We start from the raw sequence: 26,908 nt of genomic DNA, 5'->3' as shown, positions 1-26,908 counted from the left end.
TTTTTTGTAAAATTGAAAACTGAAAGTAATAAACAAACAAGATTTCAGTTTTCAAAAATGTGAAAACTAAAAAAATAAAAACAAAATAATCATCAAACAGCCCTTAATATCGTTGGATTCAACATTTCCTATTTTTCACTCCTCATTTATAATTTTACACCAAATTTCTTATATGACTACTAGAATTATAAAAACCGACCGTATCACATTCATTTACTTTGGCTCTAGTGGCTTTGTAGAGATTAAGACTCCAAAGCCAAACGGAAACACTAATCGTTCACATCCCGGTACTTTATACGTAGGCAAATTCTCTTCCGATTAATATAAAAATCCATGTGACATTACTCAGGCGGAGTAGCAGAATGCTTGAACGGTGACGGAGGTGGTGGTCCGGGAACGTTAATAAGGTAGTGCGTTCCTATATATATTTTTGGTGGGTATCCCGTATCGATTGAAATACTTGCAAGAAAACAGGTAATTGTAGTATGAACCATTTGTATTTAAAACTCGTACAACTGATATAAATAAATTGTATTTAAAACCTATTCTTAGCTGACTATTTAAAACAAGATTTGAAATTGTGAAAAAATAAAAGAAACAGAAAATAAAAGAATTGAAATTAGTTTTAGTAAAAACTCGGCAGCAAAGAGAAAATAAAAGATTGAAATAGTTTTGAAGAAAAAATCAATCATCTGTAGTTCTACCAATTACGTATAAGTTGACACATGCAAACCATGAAGGTTATGTTTTCCTAAAGGAAAACTAACGAAAAGTCCAAAAAAAACTTTACTTTTAATGAAAAATGACAAATAAATGTGTAGTGAATAGTACCTGGAAAAGGTAAAAATGTGGTTTTTCGTTCAAAGTGAACAATACCGGGAGTCTTTCGTTAAAACTCATTTTTTCTAATGCATATTATACTTGTGGCATTCAAGCTAGAAAGTATATGAAACATGCAATCCGTCTATGATATTTGTTGATGCACAAAATCAGCGAAGAATTTGGTACAACAGAAAGTGTCAGGTTTTGTGACCTTCGCTTGGTTGCTTCGGTCACTAGTGAGGATAAGTACGTAAATGAATAGAGACAGAGAAGCAAACACAGGATGTACGTGGTTCACCCAGATTGGCTACGTCCACGGAGTAGAGGAGTTCTTATTAGTAGTGAAGGGCTTACACAAGTACAAAGGATCAAGCTCTCAATTTAGTGAGTTCTTGTGAATGATTTAACACAAAATGGCATTAGGCAATATTGTGGGGGAATGACCCCTAGTTATAGAAAAACTTGTAGCTTTGTCACATTGACATGTGTCATGTTATGATTGGTTCTTGATGTTGACACGTGCTGCGCTCTGATTGGCTTCTAATCTTGACACGTGTCGAGTAGTGATTGGCCTCCTGGTCGGAGGGGAACTCTTCTGGGTCCTTGACAGTATAGCGTTGGCCGGTGCTCGGTAGTTTCGGGATTGGTCAAGTATGGTACAAACAGTGCTCCCCTAAGTTCCCGAGTGAGGGAAACTCCTCGGTTGGGGACTTGCAAGATCCAATCCCTTGAGTAATCACGAAACTTCTAAGTACCGAAGTGTGGTCTAATCTTCATCTGCCCTTCTCTGGAAGTACCTTTCCTCCATCCGGGAATGGTGTATTTAGCTGATGTTGACGCACAAGGTAATGTATCAATTTCACTTGAAGCTTACTTGTAGTTTCGGGCTTGGTCAAGTGCGATACAAACCCTATAGTAGGAGTCCCCCAAGTCGCCGAGCTAGGAGATCTGCCGAAAGAGGTGACAGACAAGGTAAGCAGTCAAACTTCCAAGTAAGCAACCCAGGATCAGAGGTTTGACGTCGGCTTCCGGTTGATTGTTCTCATTCTCCTTGTCTCTCATTCAACTGCCAGGATAAGGAGAAGCAAATGGATAAGAGATGATATGAGATACTTTTGCTTTTGAAGAAGTAACTTTCCACAGGCTTATTCTTGAACTGTACTGGAGGGTTTTCTGGTGCCCTTCAGAGTATAAGGCCGACTCAAAAATTTGAGGGTCAAAACAAGTCCATCAAATCTAGAGTACGTTCGACCTTGATGATATGGGATACTTTTGCTGTTGACGGAATAATGAATGTGGTATGGAAAGGTGTCGTGCTGTAGTGATCTGTTTCAGATCACCGTTGAACCTTCTGCTTCAATCTTTTGCATGGCAGAAGTGGTGTGCAACCTTTGCATTTAAATGGTCCTTCAGAACATTCCTTCATAGTGACTCATCCACGCTTGGCAGCTTCAGTGTAAAGAGCCAATATCTGATCAACTGTCATGAGGTATTTGCCGGTGGAATTCGTGACCTTGACAGCAGTTGAGGATGAGTACTCGAGAGCAATGCTAAGTAAGCAACCAGGCAAAGGCTCCAGGCAGTCAGTTCCAAATTGGAGGTTTGATTTCAGGTTCCGACTGACTGCTCTCTTTCTCCTTGTCCTGCAGGTGTGGACAAGGACAAAGACAAAGACAGGGAGAAAGCATGATATGGGATACTCTTGCTTTCGACCCTGATGATATGAGATACTCTTGTTCTTGGTGTGGCTTATTTGCTGAGGTATTATCGGGGGGAAATAAAGCTGAGTATTTCGAGAGGTTATGTTGAGGGTGCCTTTTCGAATGTGAGAAAGGGTTGAGCATTTTTGCAGGTTTGCCTGTCCGTTGAGGAGGGAGGTCAATGTATATAGGGATTTCCCAATAACAAGTAGTAATGCTATTCCTTTACCCTTCTTGGTCACAGCAATGTAGTGGGAGCTACCAGCTTCACGTGTTTTAATTTTGTCAGAGCACTTTGAAAAAGTGGTATGTGGTATCTGGAAAGCTGATATTACGTGTGGAGATTACAGACAAGCTTTATCTAAGGAAATCTGGCTCTCGAAGTTCTGAGAGTTGTGCCTCTTCGGTTTTCGAACAAGCAATCCCGTCGAGGATCTGACTCTCGAGATTCGGAAAGCGGTGCTACTCTGGTTTTTGAGAAAGTAATTATGTTGGGAGTCTTTTCTCGAATGTGAGTAAAGGTTGGACGTTCTTGCCAACCTGTCTTGCCGCAAAACACGGAGGTCGACACACATAGGGACTTTCCAGTTGTCAAGCAGTGGTGCTGTTCCTTTACCCTTATGGGTAATAGTAGGGTAGCTGGAACTTCGAAATTCTCGTGCCTAAACTTTGTCAGAGATCTTTGACAAAGTTATATGTGGTACCCGAGGAGTTGATGGTGCATATGGAGAGCGGTGATTGAACAGTAAGATTCACGTGCTTTCTACTTCACCAGAAATCTTCGACAGATTGCCCGTAATTTCTGCAAAGCTGAGTGTGCATGTGACAGGTGCTGACGAGGCTGAAAAAGCAGGTGCTTCTTCGATTTCTGAGATCGGCCCTCGTGGTCTCTGAGCAGCCCAGCTTTTGAGAAAGCAAACACCTCTTCGATTTCTGAGATCGGCCCTCGTGGTCTCTGAGCAGCCCAGCTTTTGAGAAAGCAAACGCCTCTTCGATTTCTGAAGCTCCGTCGAGTGCAGATTTTTATAGAGGCTGGCATTAAGTTCCACAGCACACTTGAATCTCTACCAGTAGAAGCTCATTTCTTGCACTTCTAAGATCTTGATTTGTCTGACCTCTTCCTTCTTCAACACATTTGAAAATGTCTGGACCCTCCGACCGTCGTTTTGACTTGAACCTTGGAGAAGAGACAGCCACGCCTTCTCCAGACAACATATGGCGCCCATCCTTCATATCCCCTACTGGTCCTCTTACCGTTGAGGATTCTGTGATGAAGAATGATATGACCGCTGCAGTGGTGGCCAGGAACCTTCTCACTCCCAAAGATAACAGACTACTTTCCAAACGGTCTGATGAGTTGGCTGTTAAGGACTCTCTGGCTCTTAGTGTTCAGTGTGCAGGTTCTGTGTCTAATATGGCCCAACGCCTATTTGCTAGAACCCGCCAAGTTGAATCATTGGCTGCTGAAGTGATGAGTCTCAAACAGGAGATTAGAGGGCTCAAGCATGAGAATAAGCAGTTGCACCGGCTCGCCCATGACTATGCTACAAACATGAAGAGGAAGCTTGACCAGATGAAGGAATCTGATGGTAAGGTTTTACTTGATCATCAGCGGTTTGTGGGTTTGTTCCAAAGGCATTTATTGCCTTCATCCTCTAGGGTTGTACCTGGTAATGAAGCTTCAAATGATGAACCTCCAATGCCTCCTCCTTCTGGGGTTTTGTCAAGTACTGAGGCTCCGGATAACCACCCTCCGGTGTTTTCTCTTTCTGGGGCTCTACCGACTGCTGAGACTTCCCCTAAGCAACCTTTGTGAAGGCTCCCTTTTGTTTGTTTATTTTGACTCATGTATATGTACATATTTGTGGCTTATCGAAAATATTAATAAATAAGCTTTGCTTCATTTCAACATATTGTGTTAAATACACCAAAGCCTTCTTCATAAAGTTCTTTGAATTTTTGCTTTTGTTGAAACCTGTATTGTTGAAGCTTTGTGAGTGAAGCATGTAGTTTGAGGTAGTGTTCCCTTAATTTCCCGAGTGAGGAAAACTTCTCGGTTGGAGACTTGAAAAATCCAAGTCACTGAGTGGTTGTGAGACTGCCGAGTATCAAGGTGCAGTAGCATATGGTGGGAGTCCCCCAAGTCTCTAGTCGAGGGAGTTGACGAATGAGGTGTCTTGCTAATAGTCCATGTCGTAAGTACCAAAACTTCATTCTTTTGTTTTCTAAGTGGTAGCCCCGGACTTTTTCTTCATAGATTTTGTTGATGAAGGTTGCTAGGCCCGAATAAGTGGAATTGCAGAAGGTGTAACCGTTGGTGCATTAACATCATAATGGAAGCATCACAATGATGGAAGCATCACAATGATGAAAGCATCATAATGATGAAAACACCATAATGATGAAACATCATAATGATGTTTCTTTGGTGGAATTGTTTTTCATTTCCCCTAACAACCGGAATTGTTTTTCAACATAACACCATCATCTGTAGGTCGAATCACAAAGTTGTCTTCATGAAAGTTGTTCGTTAATTCCTTAACTACAACATATCCAAATTGGAGAGCCATCGGAGCAGTACAACTCCAGAAATCCAGGTATGATGAGTGACTGTTTATCATTTGTCTGTCAACCCGTCAGATTTGTTGTGAGCTTTGAAACTCTATTTTCTCTTGCTCAGATCAGCATGCTTTCTTCATTGAAGTTGTTCCTCAGCTTGTGAACTACAACATATCCAAATTTGAGATCCCTCGGAGCTGTATAACTCAAGAAACTCAGGTATGATGAATGACTGGTTATTATTTTTCTGTCAACCCGTCAGATTTGTTGTGAGCTTCGAAACTCCATTTTCTCTTGTTCAGATCGGTATGCTTTCTTCATTGAAGTTGTTCCTCAGCTTGTGAACTACAACATATCCAAATTTGAGATCCCTCGGAGCTGTATAACTCAAGAAACTCAGGTATGATGAATGACTGGTTATTATTTTTCTGTCAACCCGTCAGATTTGTTGTGAGCTTCGAAACTCCATTTTCTCTTGTTCAGATCGGTATGCTTTCTTCATTGAAGTTGTTCCTCAGCTTGTGAACTACAACATATCCAAATTTGAGATCCCTCGGAGCTGTATAACTCAAGAAATTCAGGTATGATGAATGACTGGTTATTATTTGTCTGTCAACCCGTCAGATTTGTTGTGAGCTTCGAAACTCCATTTTCTCTTGTTCAGATCGGTATGCTTTCTTCATTGAAGTTGTTCCTCATCGACTCTTTCATAACATATCAAAAATTCAGGATGAACTAACGGTTAAATATTTCCAGATCTTCGAAACATCACAACAGCTTCGAAATCTGCAAGAAGCCGACTATCATGTTTGGAGCTTCAACACTTTAATTTCCGTCGCTCAAACAGAAATGGTTCCTTCTTGAAAGTTGTTCATATGCTCAAGAACTATAGGGTGTCCAAAATTCAGCTCCATTGGAGAAGAGCAGAGGTTGCAGAAATTTGATAGATGAAAGGAGGCGGAAGAGGGAGAGAGAGAAAAAGTCTCTTGGGTTGGATTTCTATTTTGGGGCAGATTCCAATTTTTGTAGCACCTTCATTATTGATGAATTGCTTGTACTTTTGTCCATTATGAAATTTGGGACTTTGGCTTGTTGTTGGATCTATTATAATATGTTTGGGAACATATATAAGTGAATAAATAAGAAGGAAAATTTTGGGCCCTTGTGGGTGTAAAACAAAAAATGTTTATGTTTACCCAAGTGTTTTTGTACAAGTTCAAGGGCATCTTGGGTTTTGTGAACAAAATTTGTTTATTTGGAGCAAGGTTTTGTGTTGAAGCTTTGTAGGTGAAGCTTTGTAGATGAAGCTTTCGAGGTGAAGCTTTGATGGTGAAGCTTTGTAGATGAAGCTTTCTGGGTGAAGCTTTGATGGTGAAGCTTTGTAGATGAAGCTTTGTAGATGAAGCTTTCGAGGTGAAGCTTTGATGGTGAAGCTTTGTAGATGAAGCTTTCTGGGTGAAGCTTTGATGGTGAAGCTTTGTAGATGAAGCTTTGTAGATGAAGCTTTCTAGGTGAAGCTTTGATGGTGAAGCTTTGTAGATGAAGCTTTCGAGGTGAAGCTTTGATGGTGAAGCTTTGTAGATGAAGCTTTCTGGGTGAAGCTTTGATGGTGAAGCTTTGTAGATGAAGCTTTGTAGATGAAGCTTTCTAGGTGAAGCTTTGATGGTGAAGCTTTTTGGGTGAAGCTTTTTAGGTGAAGCTTTGTGGGTGAAGCTTTGTGGGTGAAGCTTTGATGGTGAAAGTATGTAGAGGGAGCTTTCTAGGTGAAGATTTTTTAGGTGAAGCTTTGTAGGTGAAGCTTTTTTAAGTGAAGCTTTTCGGGTGAAGCTTTTTAGGTGAAGCTTTGTGGGTGAAGCTTTTTAGGTGAAGCTTTGTGGGTGAAGCTTTGGAGGTGAAGCTTTTCGGGTGAAGCTTTTTAGGTGAAGCTTTGGAGGTGAAGCTTTTCGGGTGAAGCTTTTTGGATGAAGCTGTTTTTTTTTTTTTTTTTTTTTTTGGCGCTTGACACGGTCTTCATTTGCTTGTTTTGTAGTGACTGTGGAAGACAGATTGCTTTCTGATTGAGAAGGGTTCCGGCATCGCTTGCTATGAATGTAAAAGAGTGAGGGCTGAGTTGGCTAAATTACCTCTTTATTGAATTCATTGCCAAATGACCTTCATTACATAGGATGCCGAACGGCTATAGCTCAACACTTGTACATCGTGAGTCTATTTGTAGTAGTACTTCAAGTGATCAGCGTTCCATGGATGGCCAAGGGTCTTGCCATCGGAGCTTCTAAGTGTGTAAGAGCCAGGGCGACTGATGCCAATGACTTCATACGGTCCATCCCAGTTTGGACTAAGTGTGCCTTCACTCGGGACTCTGTCGCAGAGTAATCTTTTCTTTAAGACCCAGTCTCCTATTTTGAAAGAACGAGGCTTGACCCTAGAGTCATAATAGTTGGAGATGCGCTGCTTGTAGGCGACATTCCTCAAGTGAGCTTGGTTTCTGTGTTCCTCGACTAAATCCAAGTTGAGGGTGAGTTGTTTGTCATTTTCACTTTGAATGTAGTTCTGGACTCGGAATGTTGCTTGCTCGAGCTCAACAGGGACAACCGCCTCTGTGCCAAAGGCAAGTGAGAATGGAGTTTCTCCTGTTGAAGTCCGATATGAAGTGCGATATGACCAAAGAACTTGGGGTACAAATTCTGGCCAACAGCCTTTAGCTTTGTCCAAGCTGGTTTCCAAAGTGCGCTTGATTATTTTATTGATGGCCTCAACTTGTCCATTAGACTGGGGATGAGCTGGAGAGGCAAAGCATAAGTTGATGTTGAACTTAGAGCAGAACAACCTGAACTTCTTGTTGTCGAACTGTCGCCCATTGTCAGTGACTATCGCATTGGGAATGCCGAATCTACAAAGGATGTTCTTCCACACGAAGTCTTCTATCTTTGCCTCAGTAATGGTTGCCAAGGGTTCTACTTCGGCCCACTTTGTGAAGTAGTCCACTGCAACGACTGCGTAACAGACTTTGCCCTTCCCTGCCGGCATTGGGCTGATCAAATCAAGTCCCCACTGGGCGAAGGGCCAAGGGCTGATCATAGGAGTAAGAGGCTCTGGAGGGGAATGAGGAATAGCCGCATATCGTTGACATTTGTCACATGAGCGGGATACTTTGATGGCATCCTGGTGGAGTGTTGGCCAGTAATATCCTTGGCGAAAAGTCTTGTGTGCTAGGGACCGAGATCCAGCATGATCTCCACAGACTCCCTCATGTATTTCCCGAAGGACGATTTCCGCCTCGGCAGGCGTAAGACACCTTAAGTATGGCAGGCTAAAACCTCGCTATTGTGGCGATACCCTTGACGCGGGTTTGACCCACTGCATTGACTGCCTGGGGGCGAGCGCTATTGTGGCGATACCCTTGGTTATCGGGATAGTGTCCCTTACTCTTTTTACTGAAAGGAGAGTGGTGAGGATGGAAATCCTTCCTCTTGCCTTGAAATTGATATGTCTGTTGATTCGGTGAAGCATTATGCAAGGCATGGGGAGGTGCCACTGCTGTTTGGAAAGTCGAGGTCTTCTCATTTAGGTGAGTCTGGCTTCCACCTCCCACTTGTTGATAAAGGATGGTTGTAGGGGGTTTCTCCTGATATGTCTTTGCCTCGGCGGAGGCATGGTTATAAGCCTGCGCCATCACCTCAGAGTAAGTCTTCCAAGTATTGGCATTGATCATGTATTTAAAGAAACAATCACGTAGGCCTGCCGTGAAGGCTTTGAGGGCAGTCTTGTCGTCTGCCTCGGCACACCGGGAGTATTCATGGCTGAAACGGCCAGCATACATACGTAATGACTCGTCTGGCTTCTGGCGGATAGTGTACAAGTCATCTGCAGAGTGCAAGCGATCGGTTTGGAAAATGTGTTGGGAAACAAATAGTTTCCTCAATTCCTCAAATGAGTCTACCGTCTCAGGTGTAAGACGACAATACCAATTTAGAGCTCCACTAGAGAGGGTGGAGGGGAAGAGAAGACATCGCTCTTCGTCGGTGTGCATCCGGTATGCCATGGTGGATTCAAAGAGGTTAAGGTGCTCAATCGGGTCCTCTTTTCCAGTATAAAGTTGCAAGCCAAGCTTTTGCTTTGTCTTTGCTTGAAGGGGGGTGTTGAGGATCCTCCTTGTAAGAGGGCCAGGCCTGGGTTGGTTCCAGTCAGGTATTTCAGCCTGACGTTCAGCTTTCAACTTGTTTACTTCCTCAAGAAGTTGTAGGACAAGGGGGTCCTGAGCGGAGTTATGTGTCACTGGAGCTTTCTTTCGTAAATCTCCATCTCCTCTTGGAATTAGGAAGGTTTGATCAAGGGCATGTGATTTTTCCCTGGACTCGCTGTACTGGCTTCCAGGGTATGTCTGTCGGAACACCTCTGAGTCCCCTGTACCCTCATGTCTCTCTGGGACTTGTTGCCCCTTCCCCAAATTGGTGGCCGGCTTGGGCCGTGGCAGGGGACCGAGTCTCTCAGAAATCCTTGGGTCATTAATCTTTGAGCTTATATGGATGGAATTCTCTCGACGTTGCTTCAGGAAATCCCGACAATCGCGAAAGACGGCTTTCGATCCTTCTGCCCCTTCAGCAAAGAGGTGTCTCCCTCCACTTCTCATGGTTCGGGTCGAAGCAACTGGGTTAAGAGAAGCCTCATGTTGATTATCAAGTCGAGGGGTAATCTGTTCCCTATCAGGGATATCTATGTCGAATGCATGTGACCCTCCATGTTGGAGGGCACCCAGTTGATGGTTGACTTCCACGGGGGCAACAAGCTCGCGTGTCTGAGCTTGCCTAGCTTCGTGGAGTGTCTCGAAGAGCTTCTCATATTGCTCCTGGAGGACCTCATTCCTCATTGCTATCTTGTTGTTCTGAGCTTCCAACTCATCGACTTTAGCTTGAAGAAGAACTCGTTTTCCTTCCTTCTTTCGTTGCTTCGCACTATGTGCAAGGGGGGTGTCATTCTGTGTGCTGTGGCTTCCTTCGCTTCCCATGTTGGAGAGGGATGCCTGGTCAAAAGAAAGTGTACGAATGATAGAAACCAGCTTGACACAGCTGAAGAGAGTAGGAATAAGTGTCGTTCCCACAGACGGCGCCAAATGTTGATGCACAAAATCAGCGAAGACTTTGGTACAACAGAAAGTGTCAGGTTTTGTGACCTTCGCTTGGTTGCTTCGGTCACTAGTGAGGATAAGTACGTAAATGAATAGAGACAGAGAAGCAAACACAGGATGTACGTGGTTCACCCAGATTGGCTACGTCCACGGAGTAGAGGAGTTCTTATTAGTAGTGAAGGGCTTACACAAGTACAAAGGATCAAGCTCTCAATTTAGTGAGTTCTTGTGAATGATTTAACACAAAATGGCATTAGGCAATATTGTGGGGGAATGACCCCTAGTTATAGAAAAACTTGTAGCTTTGTCACATTGACATGTGTCATGTTATGATTGGTTCTTGATGTTGACACGTGCTGCGCTCTGATTGGCTTCTAATCTTGACACGTGTCGAGTAGTGATTGGCCTCCTGGTCGGAGGGGAACTCTTCTGGGTCCTTGACAGTATAGCGTTGGCCGGTGCTCGGTAGTTTCGGGATTGGTCAAGTATGGTACAAACAATATTCATATCAAGTATGAGCATGCAAGACTCATTAAGTTTTGTGAATATTAAAAAAAAAAAAAATCATGCAACACTTACGACGTGGCATTCGCCTTAAGTGAAATTACAATTATTAATCACAAGAAACCCCACTCAATTTCAGGATGACATTCCAACAGAAGTTGCATCAAATTACTTGTCTAAATATCCTAATGGTGATCAAGCATTAAAACATATAGATAGTTTAAACACGATGATTAATAATTCAAAGCAATATGCTTTAAGCAAATTGAAAAGAAATTACATATTCATACTAAGGCTCGTGGACTCACCCTAGTAAAAGGAATTAGTTACACATATTTATAATTGAAAAGTAAAAATATTATTAAGAAGAAAAGATAGAAAAGACCTTTGTAACAAATTGTCAAAAGCTCCTAAGCCGAGATCTCCAAGTCTAAAAACATTTTGGCCCTAGAAAAAGACCCAACTAAATATATATAGTGTGCACAAATGATCTAAATTAGGTCTCCCAACAAATTTGGAAACCCAATTAAAATAATAAACTAGGAAACACAATTCTATCCAAACTTGGATAATCTAGGTAGCCAAATTTGGAAACTCAAAATCAAGCCTACTAGGTGGAGTTAGAAAGATAAAAATGTCTACATTTTATAAAAAGGACTTTCCTGAAAAAACGTCATCTTGAATTACTTATGGCCCAAACAAGAACAAAATGTAAAGCTGCCAGCACTGCATGATCAACCTTCTTTGATTCGCTACGGTCAAACGGCTGAGAAATAAATTATGAAACTTTGACACAATCATCTTGAAAGACACATGAATCTACTCCAAAAAAATTTCATTTCATCATTTTTTGCTCAAAATAAATTCACATGTTCTCCAATTAAAATATAAAGTAAAGTATCAAAATTCTCACAAAATAACAAATAAATTACTTTAGTCTAAAGTAAGGATCGAAATTGGAGCTGTTCAAATGAACAGTGTTTTGAGATGGATTTTGAGTTATTTATAAAATTGCCGGTTTGCCACTGCCTTTTCTGTTTCAGTCAATTACGATTTATTTACGAAATTGCCATCGCTTCTCCGGTGCATGTGTCGACCTTCGTAGAAAGGGTTCCGTCGGGCTCAATCAGAGTGGGTTGAGGGCAGTTTGCAGAGTGACAAAGGGTACTCCGGCCTCCACACCAAGGCCAGCATCAGCCCCACCCTCATCCTCTCCAACATGTATCAGCGCCCCGATATGCTCACCAACCCCGACGCCGACCCCTAGGGCTGAGCCCTCGACCCCCGCAAGATCCAGGACAACTTCGAGATCCGTCAATTTCTCTCTCCCTCTCTCTCTCTCTCTCTCTCTTGAAAATACTTCTCGGGAAAATACTTCAATTTTCTGGTAATCTTCTCCCCTTTCTGTAAATTATGAATTTTATTGTCTTCCTTATATAAATTGATTCATACATAAGACGCTGCATGTTTGAAATTCCAATAATATTCTAAAGAGGATTTTTATGTTCATTGAAACTGCAGTTCATATAATGTAGGAGGATAGTTTGATATAGCAGTGGTCATGGTATCTCCCTGAAGAGCTGAAGAAGGAACTTGAAGATCCTCATAGTAGGTAAGGCAATATAGTCCTGTCCTTGTGTTTTGATTTCTCTTAAGCCACCAGAAAACATCAATTTGGCAGCTAGCCGCATGGATGTATTCCTTATCTTCTTCTTACCCGCATGTATTAGGTACAGTTTTGGATGAAGTCGTGGAAAAGAGAAGCTGAAATCTGGAAAGTCTGGTATCACCTTGTATTCTTTTGTTTTATAGTTTGTTTTGTCAGAAACTCCAAGAACAACTTACGATTTGCGAAGTGAAATGACTGTTATTTTACTCCTTTTCGTTTGTGTTTTGTTTTTGCATATACGTTGAAAGGCTAATTTTATGCAAATTCAATATTAGACAAGTGTACAACAGACGGATCTCTAATTCAAAGGTAAAATTGTATAGGAGCAGCAATGTCTGAGGTCACATGGTATATGGCTCAAACCAATAATTGTTTGGCCAAACTGTTGTATTTGTCGGTTACTAATAATGAGCATTCCCTATAAGGTTGTATAAAGTTGGCCAGGCCAAATTTTCTTTATGCTGGGATATATTTAGCAGCATTAACTTATTTGAAAACTTAGATTTGCACAAACACAACATAATCTTTGCGAAAGCATGTATTTGATTGATGTATTATATCATATATATTAACAGATAAGCAATGCTCTAGTGGGAGTCGACCGAAAAGACTTGATGAGGAAGCTATCAAAATTTATTTATGAGGAAGAGAAAGCTCTTGAGGTGAGGTTTTTTTTGTTCCCTGATTCATCTTAGTTTAAAGCAATGAGAAAGGTCAAGTTTATGATAGTTTCTAGATATGTAGATTGAGAAATTATCATTAAACTAAGATTTTACATGCACTTCCAAGGCCATTGTGCGTGGGTTGTACTTTTTCTTTAGGGTGCTATTTGTTTTTTCTAAGTGGGAACTTTGATTGTTCAATCCTGTATATTTGGAGTAGATATTTGTATCCTGAGCCTTACCCATAGGAGAATTAGGAGTTAATCCGTTCTCAGAATATTCAGTTACATCTTTTTGGTAAATTCACATATGTTAGTTGTATTTGATCTTGATAATGGATGTATGTTTACGTGAGCAAACACATTCATAAATTCTTGATGCATTATTAAAAGTTACAATATAGTTCAAATCCTTTGAATCATGTTCTTGAATTTTACTATATGTATCTTGTTCTTTGCATTTCGTTATCCGAACTCTGTTATTTGAATTTGGTTACTGGAATCGTGTCTAATGTTTGATGTGGTTAGTGGCTTTGTATGGCTGGCTGGTGTGATTTGGGAGTGTTTTTAGTTAATGGCAGACATAGGATCTGCTTGAAATGTACTACCTACTTGAAGAGTCCTGATTGGTGGGACGAAATTGACAGAAGTCAATTTTGAACAAAATTTATTTGTTGTTTTAAAATCCATAATTTCCTTATTTGTATTGTCTGCTCAACTTCGGTTTAGCCAAAATGGTGTGTTTTCCTACTGAGTTATCTTGCATTAGATGTAAAAAATTGTAATATTGTGTTTTCTTACTGAGTTATCCGTATTGTATTCTGTCTGTTTGATCCAGCTTTCGCATAGAGTACATTTGGGGTCCTACAATTCCTGTGTTGAGCTTTCAGTGCCCAATTGAGAGACAGGGAAGTGTGAATAGATCAAAGTTTAGGATTTTTGTTTGGCCACCATTGACGAAGTGTGTTGATGCACAAAATCCGATGGATCTTGGACTAGCGTAAATCCGACCGTGAATCACACAAGCGCACGAGAACACAAAGATATATCGTGGTTCACCTCAGGTTGAGGCTACGTCCACACTGGTGTTGATTCCGTTTCACTCTGTAAATGAATGTTGAATATACATGGAGGCTCTAGAGGCAGTGTCTGATCTCTTGGTTTCCCTCTCTCTCTTCTTGAGACCCCCCTCAGTGAAGGTGATGAGGATCCCTTTTATAGAATAAGAGTTTCCTCTTCTTACATAAATCATGGGCTCAGTAATGAAGCCAATGTATCGAGGCCCAATATATGGTACAACAGGAGTCCTTCAAGTCTTCAGTCAAGAGAGTCTTTTGGCTGGAGACTTCAAATCCAATCCATGTGCGGGCCGAAGTGACTAGATGTCCAGAACTAGTACTCGACATGAGACGGTGCTTAACGTCAAGCAATACTTAGTTAGAGGTAGCACATGTTGCGAGGTTGCTCGGCTAGAGGCAATGCTCTCAACGAGGCGGTTGCTCGGCTGGAGGCGGTGCTCGTTGCGAGACGGCTCGGCTTGTGGCGTTCTTCATCGCGAGTATGTACTCGACGTCAGCGTGAGCTCATTATGAGTTAATTCTCGACATGACTCGGATCCGCTTGTTGGGTTTGTATATGGGTCTATGCCTTGGCTGGAGACTTCAAATCCAATCCATGTACGGGCCGAAGTGACTAAATGTCGTCCAGAACTAATACTCGACATGAGACGGTGCTTAACGTCAAGTAATATTCAGCTAGAGGTAGCACACGTTGCGAGGCTGCTCGGCTAGAGGCAACGCTCTCGACGAGGCGGTTGCTCGGCTGGAGGCAGTGCTCGTTGCAAGGCGGCTCGGTTTGTGGCGTTCTTTGTCGCGAGTATGTACTCGACGTCAGTGTGAGCTCATTATGAGTTAATTCTCGATATGACTCGGATCCGCTTTGTGGGTTTGTATATGGGTCTATGTGTCGGATCCACGGATCGGGTCCACAAGTCGGGTCTTTAAGTCGCGGCCATACGTAGGGTCATCGAGTCGCGGCCGTCTGTAGGGTCTTTGAGTTGGGTTCATAAGTTGGGTCCGTGAGTCGAGGTTCGAGCTCAAGGGTGTTCAATTTCGTAGGTGCCCAAACGAATGGGTATCCAAGCTCACGGGTGTTCAGGCACATAGGTGTCCAAATAAGCAAGTGTCTGAGCAAGTGAGTGTCTGGTCAGACAAGAAATCACCATTCAGACTAAATCTTTGTCACCATTAGCATGTGGCTCAGTGATCTATAGGCTGATCCATAGTGTTGACCACCATAATTTTGGTCCTTGTTTAATCAATAAATTGTATGAGTATCGTATACAAGCAATCAATCATTAAAGTGTGCATATTGCGGGTAACATCACACATAGATCATATAAACATACAATAATGTAGTATGCCTCGTGAAATGTGTATGACAATATAATTTAATGAAATTTAATAATGTAACATAGAATGCGTGTGGTGTGGTTGCCATGAATTTATCTCCTTAGTGGGTTTTTCCAAACCGACAGTGAGACAGTGGGTAATCAAATAAAGGCTAGCTCAAAGTTTTATTCTAATATTTAAATAATGAATAAAATATTCTAAAAAATGATTAAGGTTATAGCATTTTAAAAGGAGGTGGCCGACAATATCAAAGGGTAATAATACTAAAGTTATGATAGGAATGATTATGGTTTGAGATGTGATGTGTTTCTGGTCAACATAATATTAAAATAATAAACAATGAGCTGGAAAAGATGATAACAATGCTTTTATCTCATTTGTGAGTTTTTTCGTAGGTTTGTCAGTGGGATAGTGGGTTGTACTCGTCCCCTTCATGATGAAAGTTTCATCATAACATTTAAATAATAAAGGTAGCTTAAATAATGAATGTATTGGTCAGGAATGATTAAAGATAAATAATAAAATATTAAATAAACAGTGATAATATTAAACAAATCATTTGAGAAAAGATAAAGTTCTTATCTTCTTCCATGTTCTCCCGTGGGTTGAGCATGACCGACAGTTGTAGGATGCATGACCTGCTCGCGGCCAGCGTTGACACTGATTTTTAGACGAGTTATCCAGCGTCGGCATCGCTTGGGTTGAGAAGTGATGACAGTTTTGAGTCCCCCAGAAGTAAACTGCATGGCTCCAGCAGATAAAAAAATCCATGAACTGTGTCTTCGTCAGGCAGGCCAGGCCGTTGCAGCCGTCGATGTTCATGGCGCAGGAACCGCAGATCCCTTCCCGGCAAGATCTTCGAAAGGTGAGGGTGGGGTCCATCTCGTTCTTGATCTTGGTGAGGGCGTCAAGCACTATGGGCCCGCACTCCTTGAGGTTGATCTCGTACTCCTTGAGCTTCAGCTTTTTCGGGTTGTCCGGGTTCCACCGATAGATTGAGAATGTTTTGATGTCCATTTTGTCTCGGGACTTGAGGTCCACCTGCTGGGCCTGGGCCTCCAACGCCATAGCCCGGACACAGGCGTAACGAAACGATACCGTCGTCGTTGATCCCGACGCCGCCGCAGAAGCTATGGCCCTCCGTATCAACCTCGTCGCCATTGTTGCGTCTTCGAGCTTCAACAACTGCGGACAAAGAGAGAGAGGCTGTGATTGTGTTTCCATTGCTGCTGCCGTGATCGGGAGCTGGAGCGGAAGACATGGGTTTTGCAGTGACTGTACAGGTGTTTGGTTCTTAGGTTTCTACAGATTCACGGTGGAGGTTGTGAGGTTTAATGAAAAAAGTAGAGAGAATCGACATAGCTTTTCGTATCGATTCCCACAGACAGCGCCAAATGTTGATGCACAAAATCCGGTGGATCTTGGACCAACGTAAATCTGACTGTGAATCACACAAACGCACAAGAACACAAAGATAAATCGTGGTTCACCTCAAGTTGAGGCTACGTCTACACTGGTGTCGATTCTGTTTCACTATGTAAATGAATGTTGAATATACATGGAGGCACTAGAGGCAGTGTCTGCTCTCTTGTTTTCTCTTTCTCTCTTCTTGAGTCCCCCCTCAGTAAAGGTGAAGAGGATCCCTTTTATAGAATAAGGGTTTCCTACATAGCATTTCGTATCGATTCCCACAAACGGCGCCAACTGTTGATGCACAACAGATTCACGGTGGAGGTTGTGAGGTTTAATGAAAAAAGTAAAGAGAATCGACATAGCTTTTCGTATCGATTCCCACAGACAGCGCCAAATGTTGATGCACAAAATTCGGTGGATCTTGGACCAACGTAAATCTGACCGTGAATCACACAAACGCACAAGAACACAAAGATAAATCGTGGTTCACCTCAAGTTGAGGCTACGTCTACACTAGTGTCGATTCTGTTTCACTATGTAAATGAATGTTGAATATACATGGAGGCACTAGAGGCAGTGTCTGCTCTCTTGTTTTCTCTTTCTCTCTTCTTGAGTCCCCCCTCAGTAAAGGTGAAGAGGATCCCTTTTATAGAATAAGGGTTTCCTACATAGCATTTCGTATCGATTCCCACAAACGGCGCCAACTGTTGATGCACAAAATCGGGTCGATCTTCGACCACAATAAAACCGGCCGTGAATCACACAAATGTACAAGAACACAAAGATATATCGTGGTTCACCTCAAGTTGAGGCTACGTCCACACTGACGTTGATTCTGTTTCACTGTGTAAATGAATGTTGGATATACATGGAGGCGACAGAGGTAGTGTTTGCTCTCTCCTTTCCCCTCTGTCTCTTCTTGAGTCCCCTTCAGTGAAGGTGAGGAGGATCCCTTTTATAGAATAAGGGTTTCCTTCTCTTACATAAATTATGGGCTCAGTAATGAAGCCCATGTATCGAGGCCCAATATATGGTACAATAGGAGTCACCTAAGTCTTCAGTCAAGAGTCTTTTGGCTGGAGACTTCAAATCCAATCCATGTGCGGGCCAAAGTGACTAGATGTCGTCCAGAACTAGTACTCGACATGAGACGGTGCTTAACGTCAAGCAATACTTGGCTAGAGGTAGCACACGTTGCGAGGCTGCTCGACTAGAGGCAATGCTCTTGACGAGGCAATTGCTCGGCTGGAGGAGGTGCTCGTTGCGAGGCGGCTCTGCTGGAACCATGCAGTTTACTTCTGGGGGACTCAAAACTGTTATCACTACTCAACCCAAGCGACGTTGTCGCTAGATAACTCGTCAAAAAATTAGTGTCGGCGCTGGCAAACTTGCCGCGAGCAGGTCATGCATACTACAACTGTTGATCATGCCCAACCCACAGGAGAACATGGAAGAAGATAAGAACTTTATTTTTTCTCAAATGATTTGTTTTGTTTATTTAATATTTTATTATTTATCTTTAATCATTCATGACCACTACATTCATTATTTAAACTACCTTTATTATTTAAATGTTATGATGAAACTTTCATCATGAAGGGGACGAATACAACCCACTATCCCACTGTCAAACCCACGGAAAAACTCAGAAATGAGATAAGAGCACTGTTATCATCATTTCCAGCTCATTCTTTATTATTTTAATATTATGTTGACCAGAAACACAGCATATCTCAAACCATAATCATTCCTATCATAACTTTAGTATTATTACCCTTTGATATTGTCGCCACTTCCTTTTAAAATGATATAACTTTAATCATTTTGTGAATATTTTATTCATTATTTAAATATTAGAATAAAACTTTGGACTAGCCTTCATTTGATTACCCACTGTCTCACGGTCAGTTTGGGAAAACCCACTAAGGAGATTAATCTATGGCAACCACACCACATGCATTCTATGTTACATTATTAAATTTCATTAAATTATAGTCACATACACATTTCACTAGGCGTACTACATTATTTTATATTTATATGATCTATGTGTGACGTTACCCGCAAGATCCACGGGATTTTGTGCATTAACAAAGTGAAAGGTAAGTCTTCCTGAATTTTATTATTTTGGGTTTGAAAGGAATGACAAATGAAGTTGGTCATAGTATGTTGTAGTAGGTATACTAAGGTATATCGTTATCAGAGTTTAGTGTGTTGGATTCAAAATATTTCTAAAATCTCTTTTTTTTTTTTTTTGGTATTTTCAGTGAGGCCAAAAGAGAAGAGTCGGTTGAGAGAAAAAGAAGTCTCACGGTGAGAGGCCAGTTTCATTTGTGATGTATCTCGAATGCTGTTTGTTATTCCTTTATTTTATTTTTATTTTTTTTGGTATTCTTTTGAAGCTACAGTATTTGTTAACAACTGTTTCCATTTCTACATACCCTAAACCCTCTCTGGAAATTAATTAAAATGATTTCTGGTACATGCAATATATGTTACAATTGTTATATGTGAATTCATATCTTTTACTCCCAAAACTGGGATTTATTAGTTCATCCAAGTATTTTGTAAGTTGGTCCGAAAAATCTCTTTTACATTAAGCACGTCCTTAGATTTTTGGTCAAATGGGACATGGAAACTCAAATGTTGTTTGTTATTCCTTTATTTTTTAGTATTCTTTTGAAGATCTGCATGTCGATTGCTGCTTCTGTTTCTTATACAAACACAGTATTTTTTGCGATCACAACTTTTGTGATCAGAAACGTTTAAGGTCATCCAGTTAATTGTACAATGGGTCTTGATGTCAGCTGAATTGAATGTAAATGAAAACTAAGCTGCTGATCCTACCAGCCCAGTTCACCCATCTCTTGCTTATTTAAATTAATTGAAGATGCCTATGTTTATACAAGTTCTTTTCACAAAGAAACGTATATTATAGTTTCACTTTAACTTGCTTTCGCACAGGGGGAGGTGTCTGGACATGTAATTGGGGTGTCATTACTCACTATTTTTTTTTATCCTTATCTTCTATATTAATATCACCATTTATTTTGGTGCTCAATGAGTGGTTTGGCAGATAATAGATAAAGGTTTTAATGCATTCATGTAATGTTATTGTAGATCCACTACATTCTTCAAGAAGTCCGATTTACAGAACCGGAGCTGTTTAAGTACATGATGTCCCAGTTTATAGCTGAGGTTTGATAAACTTATTTAAAAAGGGTCAATATGATCATTGCTGATCCTTAACATTTAACTATCAAAGCTTGAGTTTATATATGTCATTTTAGGGATGCTTAGGGCAGGTGTAGGAAAGGAAATGAAAATTGACATTTTGAAGCTTACCCTTTGGTTGGTGGCTGAGAAAAATGGGGGAAAAGGAAAAGAAAATTGTAGTGTTGAGTAGCTCAATGGTGGTGTTTATGTAGTGCATTTTTTTTTTTAAATTAAGTCTAAATGCATTTTTGTTTGTGTGTGAATCTGCCACAGATTAAGTGCACTGCACTGTCATAGATTAAATCCATTATGTTGTCGCAGGTTAAGTTCATTTCCCTGTGTCCATTTGTTTTCACCTCAAATTCTTACTCTGAATCTCTCTTTTTCGCAGTTTAGTTCGGCCACCATCTCTTATCTGCAAAGCGAAGAAGAACTCAGCAGATTGTATGTTACTCCTCCCCAATATTTTCTGTATGTTTTCTTCAATTATTTGTTTTTGGGTTTGTTTCTTTCCCAAGAATAAGAAAGAAACAGGAAAAATTAATATTGGGTAGTTAATTTATGTTGGAGTGTTATATTTATTCAAGACATCCAGGGGAATTAGGTACTTAATTGATTGATGACCTGATTGAATTTCTTTGATTTTTCTGAAAGAATTTGTTTTTTATTCTGGGGTTTTGATTGTTTTGTAGGCAAGACTGACGCCGATGATGCCGAATGAAGCGGAACTGATGAGTTTTGGCAAGATTTTGGAGAACAACATGACAGTGGGTCAGTGTAAATTACCTTTGGTTGGATTGGTTGAGGAATTGTCGTGATGTGTGTTGTTGTACAGCCAGCTATGGGAAAATCTAAAACAGGTAATGTTTCCGTTAGGAGCTTAATCTTGGGTTTTGTATTAAGGGGTTGGGTGGCCTAAGACAAGAACATATTAAATTTGTTGTTTAGCGTGCTTAAACTGGTAGGGATGATCAGAATTGATGTTTTTAGTTATTAAAACGTGGTATTTATCCTGAATACTACACCAAGGGGACAGGGGTTGGTTAGAACTTTGAACCCGGGATGCAGTGGGGCTAAGAGAATTACCCTCCCTACCTGGCCAATCAATCACTTGCAGAATTGTTAAAATCCCTCTGCTAAAAATATGAGCTTTGCTTCATGTACTTTATTTTTACTGTGATGTGGAAATAGTCTTTACAATGGCTTATTTGTGATAGTTGATGAAGAGGTTTGTGTTTAAGACGAGAGTAGTGCAGTCTCTTTCTTGCAGTGAAATATGTATTTGTGAATGTGGGTTTGTGGGATTTGCTGCTTTGATAGGTGAATATCTTTGTCCTGCAACTTTTCCTTTCAATTTGATTGAACAATTAGTTTGCAACATGCTATCGTGCTTTGTCTATTGTTTGGTATGAAGCTGAATTGCAATGTCTTTAACCCTTTTTATATTTTTGGCAAAGTGTCTTTAACCCTTTTATTCACCCACTGTAAGCTTACTTAGCTCCAGCTGAAGCCATTCAAGTCAAATTCACAAACTTATTAATTAATTTAAAAGTTGGGAAAAAATTTTGGAATGCTTTTGCATTCATCCATGCCACAATGGTAAATTCAAATTTTTTTGTCCTGCCAGATGGACCCAGTAAGTTCATCAAACCCAGATTTTACTAGTGTTGATGGTGCGGCTGTAGTGGAGGGGAAATAAGAAAAGTAAATCCACTGTTTGATTTTACAGTTTTCTTCTCCTGTGTTATGCTTCCTAACCTTAGTTCTATATTATCTTATTCAGGCAAATGAGAAAACTGAATACACTATTTCATACCTGGTGGTTTGTGTTCTAACAATAAAGATGTGCTTCAGGCTGTTTCTTCAATCAGCAAGAATAATTGGAACAGGTATTAACATCACTACAAAGACTTAGTTTAGATAAGTAAGAGTAAGGTCACTTTTATACTTTTGCTTTTAAACGGAATTTAAAAAATGATTGACCATCAAGTACTTTGTCAAAGTATTTGGTCTAGAAAGCATCATGTTCGATGATCTTACTACTAAATTCATTTTGTAATGATTCAATTTCATGTTTGATGATGGTAATTTTTGTTGGTTTTCTATTCAGGTTGAACCAAAAACTCTCCAAGATGCCAATTTTCTTAAAGGCAGTGTTAAGGTAAATTTTAATTACCATTATTCCACATGGTATACATTCTGAAAACATCTTTGACAAAATTTATGATCTAGGAAGCCTCTCAATAGCTTTTGGCATTTGATTCAACAGGTAATGCACTGTTTCCTCCCTAGATTTCTCTGTTTCGTCCACTATATCCACCAGCCAAAAAGCACAAAAGCAGTTCCACTGAACACACACACACTCACACACACACCCCCACAACTGACCACCCCACCTCCATTTCAGCTCAGCTCAGCTCAGTTCCGGGTGTCCAAATCAATCAGTTTTCCAACCCATCCTTCTGAAAGCCATGCCTGCTTGCTAAGCTTCACAATCCCGAACCCGGAAATCCTTTCAATTTCTCAGTAAAACTATATTCGATGGCTTGAATGTCTTCAGGTACTTTTCTGTTTCTTTTGGTTCCTTTTTTTTTTTTGTTGCTTAAATTCATGTGATTATCTGCTGTTTATTTTAGCATGGATTTTACTATCACTCTTACTTTCAGAGTGCATCTCAATATTCTTTGATCTTCATTGCTTTTAGCTTTACCTTCTGACTAGCCTTGCTATATTGAATCAGTGATAAAATATATATGTATATAAGTGGTAATATGTGTGTGTGTGTGTGTGTGTGTGTGTGTGTGTGTGTGGATTGCACAGATGCTCAGACATGCCACCCATGCCTAAACATTAGAAAAGGTTTGTTCTCCTTAGTTGGTAATAGAATTTGGCATCTTTCAGTGCACGATGAAGGTATATTGTCAATAATAAAGTTGGGATTGTTATTATGAGAATTTGTTTAGGAATTGAGAGATTGAATTGCTGTTTCGGAATTTGGAAAATTTCTGTCTTCTGTGTGATCATTTTGGTTTAGGAATAGATAGATTGTTTTCTTTGATGCATAATATTGAATTTGGATGGAATTGATTAAATTTTGTGTTGTTTTAGTCCGTTGTGTATATTAAGTCCGTAGTCAAAATTAGGGACTGTTTTGTATAATTTTCTACATTCGTGATTGTTCGACATGATAAAAAATAGGGTTTTTTTGGTTTGCTGATTTTCATGTGCTATGTATTCATGATTGTTTATTTTGTAAAGGAAATGCGGAATATGATAGAGATGCAAGCAAATTTCTAATCTTTGTCTATCCGGTTTTCACTTTGTTCAATTTGATCTGATTTATCCTCCTTTGCGTTGCTTTTGAGGAAACCAAATTAAATTTGCCCTTCGATCGTTGTATGTCATGCTTATGTTCTCCTTTATTGGGAGACTGATTTACTGTTTAAAATTTGTTACATTCTCTTGAGTTGCCCTTTCTGTTGGTTCTGAAAAAGCAAACTGACATGTGGATTTCTGTCTTTCTATATCATGCTTATGTTGAAATGTTATACCTGCCAAAACCATATGTTGAAATGTTGGATTGGTAAATGTTTTTTGTTGTTCTGTTTTTAGGACTTCATTAACCGTTTAGAAGCGGAGCCGACGATGCGAGAGCAGAAGGGGAGCAAGCATGTGAGGTAATTTTTTATATTGAATTAAGTGGTTCTGAATTCAGTCAAACATTTGTGTGCAAGTTTGCAGTGATATTATTGTAACATCAATCCTAAAATGTATTGTGTCAAGAACCAATAAAAGGAATGTAATGTGTAAGTGCATTTGATCATTCAAATGCAAATTTTTTTAATTTTTAGAATGAGTTGCAATTAAAATTAACGGACTGCTGAGCAGAAGTTTAATTAATTCAGTTTTGATAAATGATTGAAGGTTTCTCTATGATTCTATTGCTGTTTTGATAATTATAAGTTTAGATAACTAAAGAGAGAATGAAAATGAAAGCATAGAATATGGTGAATAATATGTTGGTATGTGTGTGTGTTCTATTCGGGAGAATCAGTTGCTGTTTTGATAAATTGTAAAATTTATTTTGCTTGGTCTGAATGTACGTCCGATTGCTTGCCTTCCCATAGATGGGTAGAGTTGGACATCCAGAAGAATTTGTTTGCATAGGAATTTTTTTTTTCTTTTCGCTATAATCTGTTTTGTTAAGGGTGATGATAAAGATTTATCAATATTGTTTGTTCGGAGTTAGGTGGAAATTGGAAGGGAGTAAATTGTGATCGTTTATGCAGCATTTGATAAAATTGGGAAATAAGATTGGAGAAATAATGTTAACGGTTTGTAGATGCTTAGGAGACTGTCTGGGGCTGCTTAAATTTTATATATTCAGTTGCATAGAGTCGACATGACATGCACGACAATGGTCAGATTGCCACCCTTAGTTGATGGTATTATCTTTACAACACATTCAAATTGAGGATTTAGAAAATCTAATAATAAATCTGAAATATATGTTCCATGCTTTTTGTTTTTATTTTGGGTTAAAAAGTTGGAGATTTGGATTGGGATTTACCTTTATTAACCTATAATATTGTGCTCAAGACACCATCTTGGGAGTCTTAACATGATTGTTCTTCTATTTCATAGATTCGAAATGTGTTTAGTATCTCATTTAATTGGTGTACCTATGCACATTTAACTCAAATTTAATATGATTTGGTCCTCCAATTTCTCTGAATTGCTAACGGATTTACTTTCTTTGGAAATTTCAGGAACTCTGGTTGTGGGAGGAAGAAGCTGGTTCCTTGCTATTTTTAGGTATACGATTATGTGCCCTGATTGCATGTTTATTTATCTTTGCAAAGCTTTCGTACTTGGATTTTAAATATGTGATTGGTTTGTGAAAAATAAATGAGAAGACTAATCATGGGGACATTCTTATTCAACTTAAATGTGTTTTATTCATCTGATTACGCCTGAAACAGCTGGTTTTCGCAGCAACGTGCGGGCCTATTTTCTAGTTATAACTAAGATTAGGGTAAAAATATAGAATAATATCGACTCATCACCTATCGATTGAAATCTTTTGCTTAATAAATTGGATGTGTCCTTTTTTCTCTTTGGTTGAAATTTGATGTTCTTTGAATTCAATTTTTTTTTATTATTATTCAATTGCATTGATGAATGTTAATAGAATTCAATTATATCTATCTGTCATCTTGCTTGAATATTATGGCTTAATTTTCTGTTTCTTAGTTTCATGGTTGGTTGGTTGGTTTGTTCCATTTTTTTTAAAGAAACCTTGACTGCATAAGAGAAATTATATAGAATTAGAAAAAGAAGTTGCACTTGTTAAGGGGACATAAAGTTTAGCTCATAATATAAGAAGAAATAATAAAGTGAAGAATACAATAAAAGAGCGGGGAATATAAACTTGACTCTTAAGAAAACAAATAAAAATACAAGAAAATAGGAACGATGCGGTCCCCCGGATGTTCCTCAGGGGTCTGCTGCAGGGGCGTTTTGGGGGGAGGGGGTGTGGGGGTAGGTCAAGCCTTATTTGGAGTTTCTGGAGTTTTTTTTTTTTGGGGGGGGGGGGGGGGGAGGGGGGTTGGGGAAGGGTCGGTGGATATGCAATTGCGGTTGATTTGGAGTTTCTAGAGGGGTGGGGTCTGCCACCAATGCGATTGCTGATTGCGAGCAGGTGGAGGTGGCGGGCTATTGAATGGTGTTCTTAGGCTGCGGCGGACGGGCACCACTTTGGAGCTCAAAATATCACTTTGACATTCAAAGCAACCTTGTTCAATTATATGAGAAAATCAAAAGAAGCAATAAATTAGTTACCAAATAATAAAATTGGTAAAAACTAAGTCGATGTAAGTAGCTAATACTAATGCTAATGTTTGGAGATCTCATAAAAGGAAGATAATTATTAGTTATACCATGAGGAAGTAGTCCACAAGTTGCTTGGAAATCCCCCATCAGAAGCAACACTATTGCTGTAATTGCCGCCAGCTTTGCTGAAGAACCATTCATCTTCGGAAGCAGAAACAATAACCTCGAAAATCCTTTCACCACAACTTGGAGATGAATGATAGTGCAAAGGGAAAGCAAGATTTATAGACCTTAACTTGTAGGGGTTTGGACAATAATTATATGCTTCTGTTTCTTTCTGTTTTTTTGGGTCAATATATGCTTATGTTTCTACTTGGACTATCCAAGGGAGGACTCTTGAGTCGTTCGTTGATGTAGAATAAATGGCAGAATGAACCAAAGAGGAAATTTGAATATTTGAGATTCGATTTGGGCCCGTGATAAATTTCCAGAAAGAAAATGGTGCCACAAGTCCAACACAGTGCTTAGGTTTTGATGTATGATGGATTTTGGCCGTCCGGGGTAATTTCAGCCTCCAAAATAGCGTTTAAAGTTTCGAAATAAAAATCGGACTCTTTATTTGTAGTCCGATTAATGTTTAACTAATGTTGTTGTAATTATTAGAAGTAATTTGAGTTGTTCCAAACATTTGTAATCTTTATTTAAGTCATCTGGATGTATCAATGACAATCATTCAAGAGTTAATCAAACAAAAACCCTTTGGGATTTCTTTCAATTTTCTGATGGATTTCTAGATTTTGTTGTGCAATGGATTACATTGATAACCCTTACATCGCTTTATTCTGCGTCATCCACTCTTTTCATTTATTCTCTACCATACAAGAGATTCTTCATTTGTTTATTGAAAATAGTGTAATTTTAAACACATGACAATTTTTTATTAAACTTTAACGTCATTGAAATTAAAACTTGATTACAAATTAGAATTTCTATATA

General features: G+C 39.7%; 2 protein-coding genes and 1 long non-coding RNA gene across 52 annotated transcripts in view; 2 read left to right on the top strand and 1 right to left on the bottom strand.

The window, feature by feature from the left end:
• The window catches only part of LOC139197103 (putative pentatricopeptide repeat-containing protein At1g64310), a 36,993-nt gene that overhangs the window by 3,512 nt on the left and 6,573 nt on the right, over positions 1–26,908 (bottom strand). The window lies entirely within an intron of this gene.
• LOC139197108 (uncharacterized) lies at positions 4,886–6,185 on the top strand. The gene is made up of 5 exons (XR_011582213.1): positions 4,886–5,119; positions 5,203–5,300; positions 5,384–5,481; positions 5,565–5,662; positions 5,838–6,185. It is a non-coding gene; the product is annotated as an uncharacterized lncRNA (long non-coding RNA).
• On the top strand, positions 11,747–25,023 carry LOC103413709 (uncharacterized). 50 transcript variants are annotated; one of them, XR_011582178.1, is made up of 15 exons: positions 11,747–12,097; positions 12,232–12,322; positions 12,441–12,493; positions 12,955–13,041; positions 19,132–19,177; positions 19,985–20,062; positions 20,472–20,524; positions 20,773–20,940; positions 21,708–21,784; positions 21,864–21,969; positions 22,191–22,241; positions 22,313–22,349; positions 22,488–22,640; positions 23,693–23,757; positions 24,850–25,023. XR_011582178.1 is itself a non-coding variant. In XM_070823749.1 (15 exons), exons 3-8 carry the CDS (start codon positions 12,453–12,455, stop codon positions 20,780–20,782), a joined length of 357 nt encoding a protein of 118 aa, XP_070679850.1. In that variant the 5' UTR covers positions 11,747–12,097; positions 12,232–12,322; positions 12,441–12,452; the 3' UTR covers positions 20,783–20,940; positions 21,708–21,784; positions 21,864–21,969; positions 22,191–22,241; positions 22,313–22,349; positions 22,488–22,640; positions 23,693–23,757; positions 24,850–25,023. The 50 variants fall into 50 exon arrangements, 19 of the variants coding, with proteins under 19 accessions (XP_070679850.1, XP_070679845.1, XP_070679844.1 ...); XR_011582176.1 differs by lacking the exon at positions 19,985–20,062 and adding an exon at positions 12,628–12,688 and having other exon boundaries at positions 20,472–20,551; XR_011582173.1 differs by lacking the exon at positions 21,708–21,784 and adding an exon at positions 12,628–12,688 and having other exon boundaries at positions 22,317–22,349; positions 22,493–22,640.

This window comes from Malus domestica, chromosome 06, assembly GCF_042453785.1.
Source record: "Malus domestica chromosome 06, GDT2T_hap1".
Lineage (NCBI taxonomy): Eukaryota > Viridiplantae > Streptophyta > Magnoliopsida > Rosales > Rosaceae > Malus > Malus domestica.
This window is presented reverse-complemented; position numbering and strand designations above follow the sequence as displayed.